Source organism: Oncorhynchus tshawytscha, linkage group LG28 (assembly GCF_018296145.1).
Source record: "Oncorhynchus tshawytscha isolate Ot180627B linkage group LG28, Otsh_v2.0, whole genome shotgun sequence".
NCBI lineage: Eukaryota > Metazoa > Chordata > Actinopteri > Salmoniformes > Salmonidae > Oncorhynchus > Oncorhynchus tshawytscha.
In genome coordinates this window covers 1,769,814-1,782,448 of record NC_056456.1, presented here as the reverse complement: position 1 = coordinate 1,782,448, position 12,635 = coordinate 1,769,814, and the positions used below count along the sequence as shown (strand labels likewise).

The following is a 12,635-nucleotide window of genomic DNA, read 5'->3' as shown; positions in this document are numbered from 1 at the left end:
TTCCCCCAAGGCACCTGCAAGTTCCCGGACATTTCTGAGGGGAATGGCCCTAGCCCTGAACCCTCTGATCCAACAGGTCCCAGACGTGCTCAATGGGATTGAGATGCGGGCTCTTCGCTGGCCATGGCAGAACACTGACATTCCTGTCTTGCAGGAAATCACGCACAGAACGAGCAGTATGGCTGGTGGCAATGTCATGCTGGAAGGTCATGTCAGGATGAGCCTGCAGGAAGGGTACCACATGAGGGAGGAGGATGTCTTCCCTGTAACGCAATGTTGAGATTGCCTGCAATGACAACAAGCTCAGTCCGATGATGCTGTGACACACCGTCCCAGACCATGACGGACCCTCCACCTCCAAATCGATCCCGCTCCAGAGTACAGGCTTCTGTGTAACACTCATTCCTTCAACGATAAATGCGAATCCGACCATCACCCCTGGTGAGACAAAAACCGCGACTCGTCAGTGAAGAGCACTTTTTTGCCAGTCCTGTCTGGTCCAGGGATGTTGGGTTTGTGCCCATAGGCGACGTTGTAGCCGGTGATGTCTGGTGAGGACCTGCCTTACAACAGGCCTACAAGCCCTCAGTCCAGCCTCTCTCAGCCTATTGAGGACAGTCTGAGCACTGATGGAGGGATTGTGCGTTCCTGGTGTAACTCGGGCAGTAGAAAAGCCTCTTTAGTGTCCTAAGTTTTCATAACTGTGACCTTAATTGCCTACCGTCTGTAAGCTGTTAGTGTCTTAACGACCGTTCCACAGGTGCATGTTCTTTAATTGTTTATGGTTCATTGAACAAGCATTGGAAACAGTGTTTAAACCCTTTACAATGAAGATCTGTTAAGTTATTTGGATTTTTAATTATCTTTGAAAGACAGGATTTCTTTTTTTTGTTGAGTTTATAACAGAAAACATTGTTCACACGTACTCACACACAGCTCTCCTCTGAACATACTTATCCTGTACACTAAGCTTTAAACACACACATACACTCTCTCAAGCCCTGTTTCTTACATACAGACACTGACACACACTCCCTGGGAGCGTGCACCTACCTGCCTCACATTTGGGTCCTGTGAGTCAGACATGTGAAGCTTCTGTTGCTGAGGAGCCGAGAGAGAGCAGAATTCCAGCCCGGTCATCAACACACTATTAGAACTTCTAAATGAGGGAAACCCAGAGGAGAAAACAGAGAGAGGAGATGGAGGGGCAGTCTGAGCCGCATGGGAGAGCAGAGTGCTAGTAGAGCTGCGACAGCGGACTCACATTGGTAAAGGCTTCACTACCACACACACGCACCTATGCACAAACACAATTTAGTTAGACACATGGCCACATATTTCACTGAATCTCACTGCACATACAGAACACCAGATTCCTCACTGCATATTCACATATTTCACCAAGTCTCACTGCACATACAGAACACCAGATTCCTCACTGCATATTCACATATTTCACCAAGTCTCACTGCACATACAGAACACCAGATTCCTCACTGCATATTCACATGGCCACATATTTCACTGAATCTCACTGCACATACAGAACACCAGATTCCTCACTGCATATTCACATGGCCACATATTTCACTGAATCTCACTGCACATACAGAACACCAGATTCCTCACTGCATATTCACATGGCCACATATTTCACCGAATCTCACTGCACATACAGAACACCAGATTCCTCACTGCATATTCACATGGCCACATATTTCACCGAATCTCACTGCACATACAGAACACCAGATTCCTCACTGCATATTCACATGGCCACATATTTCACCAAGTCTCACTGCACATACAGAACACCAGATTCCTCACTGCATATTCACATATTTCACCAAGTCTCACTGCACATACAGAACACCAGATTCCTCACTGCATATTCACATGGCGTCATTCATTTCCAATAATATTTTCGTGTAGTCAACACTGATTGGCTGTGCATTACATAGTGAAGGACTGGACTGAGCTGTTTACCATTCACTGTTAGAGGAAATCACATTGGTGAACGTTTCTAAACACACATTGGGATGAGGAACCAGTGGTCACCATAGCACTGTAAAAAGCAGCTATAGACAACACACACCAGTCCTTTCCACATGTAATCATGGGGACTTGGTCAGTTACTAAAAAGACACTGACAAACAATTCATTATAATTATGCACCTTGCTTTACTACAAAGTGGTAACGGATTTAAACAGATTGACTCAATCTGACAGAGAATGCCAATGCACATATAGTACATTAAACAGCCAGAGAAATATGCCTACGAAGACCGATGCATAACTCTCTCATTCACACGCACACACACTCCCTCCATGTATGATACCTGCTCTGAGGGGATAGGTTGAGAGACAGATAGGTCAATGTTTGTACTGGCAGCCTGACCAGCATGTGAGCTCCATGGAAATGCCACATCTAATGAAGTAGAAAATCCACATTGACTGACAGGGGTTGGGTGGGTATGAGGCTATACACAGTCAACCTCCACTCTGCCCTGGTCCCGTGTGTGTCTTTAGAAGTGTGGCTGACAGGCCGCACCAAACAAAACAAGTCAGGGATATTAAAAGGAAAATGGTTGAAATTTCAGACCCAAGCAGGATAGTTTTACAAGGGGTAGGGGGTTATTGGATTGAAATGGGGCACAGTGAGGGTCTGTCTGACTGGATTGGACAGCTGGGTGAGTAACTGTCCTCCTGAAGTCAAATGCCCTCGCACCTCCACACTACGGTGTTCACAGGTCCACTGAAGTTGAGGGCTGCATTCATCCGTGGGACTGATTGCAGAGTGGTCTGAATTATTCATGCTGCGGGCGGGAGCGGACGATTCCTCCTCCGTCTGAAAAGTGTTGGTCATCTAGTCGCAGCTGTGAATGCAAACACAGGCAGCATTTCCACGACAAGGTCTTGTGGTTATAAATCAACCTCCTGGCAGTTATTTCCTGTCATAAAACAAACCTCAAACATATTTTGAACAGTGTTGATGAGGCTGGTGTAATGGCAGCTTTAGATGTAACGGCACATGTCAAATAAAATGTATAGCCCTTCTTCCATCAGCTGATATCTCAAAGTGCTGTACAGAAACCAGCCTAAAACCCCAAACCCCAAGCAATGCAGGTGTAGAAGCACGGTGGCATACATACCGTATGGCACCTTTTAGAACAGTGCTGCACTGGCAGGAGTTAAAAGCATTCTACAGTTTATCTTCTACAAATTGGATTTTAAACCTAAACACACTGCTAACCTTTTGTAATGTTTGTATCCAATTTCAACATTGTGGCTGTGGAATTTGACCGTGGCAGTGTTATCTAGTGAAAACCATCACAGATCAATGGGGGAAAAGGTATTTTAAAAGGTTTTACTGACATCCTCAGAGACCAAACATTTCTCCCTCCAGATTGATCTACAGAAAACATAAAGTGCATAGCTAGTGAAGATCAGGGCTGCCATCTAGTGGACATAATCTGTTTATAACAGAATAACCAAAAGTTGTTTATTCAAAGGAAACGTCCAGACACAGAATGTTACAGCGAATGGGGACAAAGGAAATGTCCAGACACAGAATGTTACAGCGAATGGGGACAAAGGAAACGTCCAGACACAGAATGTTACAGCGAATGGGGACAAAGGAAACAAAAGGTGTGTGGGGGGGGTTTACACTCTGCTGGATAGTCCACACAGGGTAGAATACCCACACATTGTGAAAAACAACAAGTCTTCAGTGGCACAGTAAGATTAAGTCAGAGTTTATTATGTTCAGAATTAACTGTTCTAGGGTCATTTTCCACAAGAATGTTCTACATTGTAAGAAATACATGAGTTTCAGATAAGGCGTCAACTCAAACACAAATCAACAATAACCTACTTGGGCTTTTTCTGATGTACTGTCAAAGACAAGCAATTCCCAAAAACAAAAAAAACTCACTTGATAGGTGCTTGCTTGAACACAGAAGCACCACTAAAGTGAGGTTTTCCACATTTTAGAATTCTCCTCTAAAACATTAGAATGATCTACCTAGAAAGGACCACATTGACCTCATTCCTGATTCCAATTGGACCATTCAGTTCAGATGGCCAAGTGCTCATTCATGTGTAGACTGACAGAGGTTACAGACAGAGAGCCAGGGAGGGGAAAGCATGGTCAGAAGTGTCACTGGTTGGCCTATGGAGAGTGACACCCCAGAATCTAGAGCCTTGGAGGACAGAGTTGTTTTTCCTTAGTGGTAAAACTCCCATTCAAGGCAACACACTGGAAAGAAATGAGACAAAGAAGTCCTCGCTCTTCTTTTAAAATGAGGTTTCAGTCCTGTTTCCTCCGCTGACCCAGGAACCTGGATAATCTTCTGAGCGTGTTCAGTCCAGTGTGACCCCATCAGGCAGTTCCACTACGACAGGATCACAATCATCAGGATCGACCTCAAAGTCCCAGCGGAACTTCTTGGTCAAGTGGGCTTTGAACTTCTCTGCCCGCTTCCGCAGGGTGCCGTCCACCCCCGGCCCACTGGCAAACTGGAAGAAGTCCTGGGGGAGAGCAGGGAAATGGAGAGCAAGTTAGAGGCGCTAGACACCATAAGGAATGTAGGCCATACTCATTAGATCACCTGCTGGGTGCGGACGAACGAAGACGATTGAACATGTACAATCAATGGGAAATTAATAGAAAATGGCAGACAATGTTTTGTGGCCAGATGCGATAGGACCAATGATGTGTATAACCCCTAGAGGACTGACTGTTTTGAAGCTACAGCACACAGACATTTTTTCACTAGATTCAACCACGGGCTGAATTTTGATGGAGGGAACAGGGGGCGGAAAAGTATTAAGTATCGTTTCTTCATCGTTAGTAATGTAGTCCCTTGTGAATCTGGTGACGCAATTCATCGTTAGTAATGTAGTCCCTTGTGAATCTGGTGACGCAATTCATCGTTAGTAATGTAGTCCCTTGTGAATCTGGTGACGCAATTCATCGTTAGTAATGTAGTCCCTTGTGAATCTGGTGACGCAATTCATCGTTTCCCGACCTGAGAAATGTGCCATTTAAGTCGCTTTCATTATTTACCAAAAATGTGTGTGAAAGTACCAAGTTAAGCCAACTACATAACGCTGTTCCTGACACCTTTATCAATTTTGCTGGTCTCGTGTTTATAAACACATCTAAGCCGGGAGATGTGGTTCTACTAAGCTATATGGAATTGTTTTAAGAAAGTCTTAAGGATAATTCAGCTATTTGATTTTGAATTTTCAAATCCCTTGAAGTACAGCCCCAGTCAAGAGTTGACACGACTTAATTCGAGGGTTTTAATTTATTTTCTACATTGTAGAATAATAGCAAAGACATCAAAACTATGAATTAACACGTATCGAATAATGTAGTAACCAAAAAGTGTTTAACAATTCAAAATGTATTTTATATTTGAGATTCTTCAAAGTAGCCAACCTTTGCCTTGATGACAGCTTTGCATTATCTTAACCAGCTTCACCTTTAATGCTTACCTAACAGTCTTGAAGGAGTTCACACATTTCTTATGAAAAATGTTTTGGCCTTACTGATCTTCGCCCCAAAAAAACACATTGAAAACATATTCACTACATGGAACAGATTGTTCCCCCCGTAAAAATAAATCTGAAGGAAGGTTGTTTCTCAATTCTCTGTCCAAACATGTATTTAACACTTTATTTTTCAGCACTAAACAGTCTCCAAATATATACTTCCATTCATTTTTCAATTGGTAACGGGGGACATTGAGGCGAGTCTTGAGGCATGTGGGGCGTCCTAGACATGTACAGTTGAAGTCAGAAGTTTACATACATCTTAGCCAAATACATTTAAACTCAGTTTGTCACAATTCCTGACATAAAAATCTTAGCAAAAATTCCATCTTAGGTCAGTTTGGATCAGCACTTTATTTTAAGAATGTGAAATGTCAGAATAATAGTAGAGAATGATATATTTCAGTTTTTATTTCTTTCATCACATTCCCAGTGGGTCAGAAGTTACATACAAATTGAGTGTATTTGGAAGCATTGCCTTTAAAATGGTTTAACTTGGGTCAAATGTTTCAGGTAGCCTTCCACAAGCTTCCCACAATAAGTTGGGTGAATTTTGGTCCATTCCTCCTGACAGAGCTGATGTAACGGAGTCAGGTTTGTAGGCCTCCTTGCTCACACAGGCTTTTCAGTTCTGCCTACACATTTTCTATAGGATTTAGGTCAGGGCTTTGTGATGGCCACTCTAATACCTTGACTTTGTTGTCCTTAAGCCATTTTGCCACAACTTTGAAAGTATGCTTGGGGTCATTGTCCATTTGGAAGACCCATTTGCGACCAAGCTTTAACTTCCTGACCGATGTCTTGATGTTGCTTCAATATATCCACCTAATGATGCCATCTATTTTGTTAAGTGCACCAGTCCCTCCTGCAGCGAAGCACCACCACAACATGAGGCTGCCACCCCCGTGCTTCACGGTTGGGATGGCGTTCTTTGGCTTGCAAGCCTCCCCCTTTACCTCCAAACATAACGATGGTCATTATGGTCAAACAGTTCTATTTTTGTTTCATCAGACCAGAGGACATTTCTCCAAAAAGTATGATTTTTTCCCCCATGTGCAGTTGCAAACCGTAGTCTGTTTATTTATGGCGATTTTGGAGCCATGGTTGATGATACTACTAGATATTATCTAGCGTGTCATGCGTTGCATATAATCTGACTGAGCATACAAGCATACAAGTATCTAAGTATCTGACTGAGCGGTGGTAGGCAGAAGCAGGCCTGTAAACATTCATTCAATCAGCACTTTAGTGTGTTTTGCCATTAGCTCTTCGTTGTGCGTCAAGCATTGCGCTGTTTATGACTTCAAGCCTATCAACTCCCGAGATGAGGCTGGTGTAACCGAAGTGAAATGGCCAGCTAGTTAGGCGCGCTAAGAGCGTTTCAAACGTCACTCGCTCAGAGCCTTCTAGTAGTTGTTCCCCTTGCTCTGCATGGGTAACGCTGCTTCGATGGTGGCTGTTGTCGTTGTGTTGCTGGTTCGAGCCCAGGTAGCGGCGAGGAGAGGGACGGAAGCTATACTGTTACACTGGCAATACTAAAGTGCCTATTAGAACATCCAATAGTCATAGGTTAATGAAATACAAATGGTATAGAGGAAATTAGTCCTATAATTCCTATAATGACTACAACCTAAAACTTCTTACCTGGGAATATTAAAGACTCATGTTAAAAGGAACCACCAGCTTTCATATGTTCTCATGTTCTGAGCAAGGAACTGAAATGTTAGCTTTCTTACATAGCACATATTGCACTTTCACTTCCTTCTCCAACACTTTGTTTTTGCATTATTTAAACCAAATTGAACATGTTTCATTATTTACTTGAGGCTAAATTGATTTTATTGATGTATTATATTAAAGTTAAAATAAGTGTTCATTCAGTATTGTTGTAATTGTCATTATTACAAATTTTAAAATATAATATATATATATATTTTTTTAATCTGACGATTAATCGGTATCGTCTTTTTTGTCCTCTAATAATTGGTATCGGTGTTGAAAAATCGGTCGACCTCTAGTTTGGACACCAATGACGATTTTGTGAGATGACCGATTTACAGAATGTCTTATGGTCTGACTAACACAACAACAAATCACTGCAGATGCAGAAGTGGGAAATGCAGTGGATTGAGATGCATCCAATACAAAAAATATCTCTAGCTTAAACTGACAGATTTCATGGTGATGTTTTTATTACACTAATCTAATTTCCACGGGGAGATTGACTCTCGGGTTAAATGGATCACAACATTTACTTTGTAACTTCGGGTAGAAAATGACCGAATTCACAGGAAATACATTACAAAGGATGAAGAAGCAATATTTAAAATGCATCTTTATAATAAAATAAAAATAAAAAAATTCCCAGGACCCTGCTTTTCAAAGATTCATGCCAGCTCACCTGTAGCGTGGAGGTGAGGAAGTTGTCTTGGGACACAATGTCGACAAAGAAGTCTGGAGGTATCTCTCCCAGCTGGTGGTAGAGCACAGCGATGAGGCCCAGGTACAGATCCCGGCGTTGACGCATGGCCTCCTCACTGCGACACAGCAGGGCCAGAAGGCGCTTCCAGTGCTCAAAGCCCTCATACACATTCCCAATGAGGAAACACACAAAAGCAAACTGCAGCTCACCTGGAAGGGGGAGGCAGGGAGAGAAGGGCAAGGAGCAAAGAGGGAGAGAGAGAGAAGATGCGCAATCAGCCAGACAGTTTATTATCAACTGGTAATGAACTCAAAACAATAGACATATACAGTTTATTTTACACCTCTATATAAAGCAAAGACTGTCCTTGTCAGTTTTCCCATAAAATGTGGTTTATAGTGGTTAAGGATTGGCAGCTGAGGGAGAAATATGACCAACAGCAGGGCTCTAATCATGTCAATTCAAATGTCTACGCCCCAATCTCATTTGATGTTCTGCTGTCTATACAATTCTAGTCTAAGTTCCAATTCAACTGCTGCATAAATTCATATAAACTGGTCAAATATACCAAGTAGGTCTCCCTTCTCACTCACCCAGCACGTTGAGTGGCTGCTGCTGGTGATGTTTCTCTAGCAGACTGTCCAGGGCATAGCTCAGGTCCAGGCTGCACTGGGTGATCTGGGCTGGGGTGGCCCCAGGAGGGTAGGTCTGCCTGGGGATGGGGGAGAACCTCAGCTCAGTCCCCTCTCTTGGCTTCATCCTGGGAAGCCTGTCCAGGCCCTCCCTCATGCTCTGACACTCTGTGTCGTTCCTGGGCAGGTTCTGCTCGTCGCGATCCTTGGTGTGTGTGAGCTGGAGCTCTGGGATCACGTCGCTGAAGGCACACACACGCCCAGAGAGAGGCTGCAGCCTGGTGGCCAGCTCCTGGTTCACCCTGTCAGTTAGGGAGACCCATTTCCGCATCACCTCGTACGGGTAGGGCCCCAGGAAAGGGTCCAGGTCTCGTAGGACTGCCCGGACCCGACCCACCTCATCTTCATTCTGAGTGGCAGAGAAGTCCAGATCCTCCTCTTTGGGGTCCCAGTGGGCCAGCAGGATCTCTCTGGGCTTCAGGGTGAGGAAGAGGCCTGTTCTCGGCCCTGTTTCACCCCCGCGGTCTGGTGCGTTAGAGGAGCAGTAGTGGAGGAAGTGGAGACCTGGTGGGATCATCTTCACACCGCGGAAGCGAGGCCCGACCTGCCAGCTCTTGTAGTCAATGCCCAGCTCAGTGCCCTCGGGAACCCCCAGCAGTACCACGGTCGCCCCCTCCTCAAACAACCCCCGTGCCACCTCGGGATCCATGTCCACCGTTGCCATGGCTGTTCCCACAGTGATAGGAATGGATCAATACAGACGTTAGCTAGCTAGTTCTTTGAACGTCATGTTTCATTATTACTAAACAAGTAAGCTACATACCAGATCTGTTATACTTTATTATGCTTTGAGCTAGCAAGCTAGATAGCGAGCTCTAGTAGCCAACGTTCGATAGCTAGCGTTAACTAAACAAGCCAAATATTCTGAATTGAACTCCATTGATAACGTTAGCTGCTTGCCGACATGTACCATGAACGTGCAAATAAGGTTAACATACTTAACTAAAACACTACAGTCGTGTTTCGAAAAACAAGAAGTTTCCAAAAAATGCACTGTACCTGAAAGTTCAGTAGTTGCGTTCACGTTACTAGTTGTTGCAACATTACTGTGCGTGCCTAAAATCTTTCCCCAATAAACAAAAACCTAGAACGAAATCAGTTCCGGAAGGTATGCAACTTCGGAAGAACTTCGTCTTATTTAAAAAAATATATATATTGCATCACACGAACATTGTACAAAACAATATACAAACATCACATATGACAAAAGACCCAACCCCCAAATTTAAATAATAATAAATGAAACCAGAAAGACACAAAGCAAGTATATTACACTATAGACAAGTTACATCTTGACAAATACTGTAAACATGTATTTGATCATTTGCTATTTACACTTTTCACTGATGTTATATAATATTCTTAATCACATTTTTCCCAATAAAAGTAACAAATCCACAATGTATTGGCAGTCATTGTGTATGTACTGTATGTAAAATAAACAATTATATCAAACGTGGTAATGCTGTCAAAAATATGTCACTATGCAAACGACAAAATAATTTTCCAATTCACAAAAGCTATATTCATTGTCTATGTTACATTAACATATTTAGAAACACAGCTATTACGATGATAACATTTGTGAAGGATCTTTGCGGACGACACAACAGTGGTAGGCTTGATTACCAACAACGACGAGACGGCCTACAGGGAGGAGGTGAGGGCCCTCGGAGTGTGGTGTCAGGAAAATAACCTCACACTCAACGTCAACAAAACTAAGGAGATGATTGTGGACTTCAGGAAACAGCAGAGGGAACACCCCCCTATCCCCATCGATGGAACAGTAGTGGAGAGGGTAGTAAGTTTTAAGTTCCTCAGCATACACATCACAGACAAACTGAATTGGTCCACTCACACAGACAGCATTGTGAAGAAGGCGCAGCAGCGCCTCTTCAACCTCAGGAGGCTGAAGAAATTCGGCTTGTCACCAAAATTACTCACAAACTTCTACAGATGCACAATCGAGAGCATCCTGTCGGGCTGTATCACCGCCTGGTACGGCAACTGCTCCGCCCACAACCGTAAGGCTCTCCAGAGGGTAGTGAGGTCTGTACAACGCATCACCGGGGGCAAACTACCTGCCCTCCAGGACACCTACACCACCCGATGTTACAGGAAGGCCATAAAGATTATCAAGGACAACAACCACCCGAGCCACTGCCTGTTCACCCCGTTATCATCCAGAAGGCAAGGTCAGTACAGGTGCATCAAAGCTGGGACCGAGAGACTGAAAAACAGCTTCTATCTCAAGGCCATCAGACTGTTAAACAGCCACCACTAACATTGAGTGGCTGCTGCCAACACACTGACTCAACTCCAGCCACTTTAATAATGGGAATTGATGGGAAATGATGTAAAATATATCACTAGCCACTTTAAACAATGCTACCTAATATAATGTTTACATACCCTACATTATTCATCTCATATGTATACATATATACTGTACTCTATATCATCTCTATGTACTCTGCATCCTTATGTAATACATGTATCACTAGCCACTTTAACTATGCCACTTTGTTTACATACTCATCTCATGTATGTACTGTACTCGATACCATCTACTGTATCTTTCCTAAGCTGCTCTGTACCATCACTCATTCATATATCTTTATGTACATATTCTTTATCCCCTTACACTGTGTATAAGACAGTAGTTTTTTTTGGAATTGTTAGTTAGATTACTTGTTGGATTATTACTGCATTGTCGGAACTAGAAGCACAAGCATTTCGCTACACTCGCATTAATATCTGCTAACCATGTGTATGTGACAAATAACATTTGTTTTGATTTGATTTGATTTGTAAGAGACTTCTCTTACTTTATTACTTATCAAATATTTCAAATCAAATCACATTTATATAGCCCTTTGTACATCAGCTGATTTCTAAAAGTGCTGTACAGAAACTCAGCCTAAAACCCAAAACAGCAAGCAATGCAGGTGTAGAAGCACGGTGGCTAGGAAAAACTCCCTAGAAAGGCCAACACCTAGGAAGAAACCTAGAGAGGAACCAGGCTATGTGGGGTGGCCAGTCCTCTTCTGCTGTGCCGGGTGGAGATTATAACAGAACATGGCCAAGATGTTCAAATATTCATAAATGACCAGCATGGTCCAATAATAATAAGGCAGAACAGTTGAAACTGGAGCAGCAGCACGGCCAGGTGGACTGGGGACAGCAAGGAGTCATCATGTCAGGTAGTCCTGAGGCATGGTCCTAGGGCCTATATGGTCCTATATTTATTAGTCCACACATGCTGCCATTTCACATCAAATTAAGATGCCCTTTGAAAAATTGCAGCAGGGGTGAACTTCCTGTTAATAATTTCTATAGCTAAGTTGTTACATTTCTCATCTAATATATTCATGCCATTCATTTCTACACAATCACTAATGTAATGAACATCTTGATTAATCTTTCAATTAAAGGGAAACAACTGATTTAACAGGCTGGTTAACTCTGTAACGGTTGTCATCTGGAGATAGAGAGGACCAAAGCGCAGCGTGGTTAGTGTTAATCTTTTTAATGGAAAACTGAAAACCAACAACCAAAACAGTTCCATCTGGTGCAGACACACAAAGACTGAAAATAACCACCCATAAACCCCAACAGAAAACAGGCTACATAAATATGGTTCCCAATCAGAGACAATGACTAACACCTGCCTCTGATTGAGAACCATATCAGGCCAAACAAGAAACCCGACATAGAAACAGAAACTATAGACTGCCCACCCAACTCACGCCCTGACCACACTAAAACAAAGAAAATACAAAAGAACTATGGTCAGAATGTGACACTGACCTTTAGCATCATAACTCTAAATCATCTACAGTGATAGAAAACAGACCCCAACAGGGGAAAACAACTGATTTAACAGTTAACTCTGACCTATAGCACCATAACTCTAAATCATCTGCAGTGATAGAAAACAGACCCCAACAAGGGAAACAACT

General features: G+C 43.0%; 1 protein-coding gene across 1 annotated transcript; it reads right to left on the bottom strand.

The window, feature by feature from the left end:
- Positions 1-3,488: 3,488 nt before the first annotated feature.
- LOC112226532 (AAR2 splicing factor) lies at positions 3,489-9,798 on the bottom strand. The gene is made up of 4 exons (XM_024390904.2): positions 9,673-9,798; positions 8,575-9,339; positions 7,961-8,190; positions 3,489-4,530 (listed from the first exon to the last, which is right to left on the bottom strand). The coding sequence occupies exons 2-4, from the start codon at positions 9,335-9,337 to the stop codon at positions 4,363-4,365; spliced, it is 1,161 nt and encodes a 386-aa protein (XP_024246672.1). The 5' UTR covers positions 9,338-9,339; positions 9,673-9,798; the 3' UTR covers positions 3,489-4,362.
- Between the last annotated feature and the right edge of the window lie 2,837 nt (positions 9,799-12,635).

What these genes read in the sequence shown, in the direction of transcription:
- LOC112226532 (XM_024390904.2), bottom strand. Translation starts at nt 9,337, where the DNA reads ATGGCAACGGTGGACATGGATCCCGAGGTGGCACGGGGGTTGTTTGAG. An exon ending in GCAGCCACTCAACGTGCTGG is followed by an intron (nt 8,191 to 8,574) that starts GTGAGTGAGAAG and finishes TCCCCCTTCCAG; the next exon opens with GTGAGCTGCAGTTTGCTTTT. An exon ending in TCCTCACCTCCACGCTACAG is followed by an intron (nt 4,531 to 7,960) that starts GTGAGCTGGCAT and finishes GCTCTCCCCCAG; the next exon opens with GACTTCTTCCAGTTTGCCAG.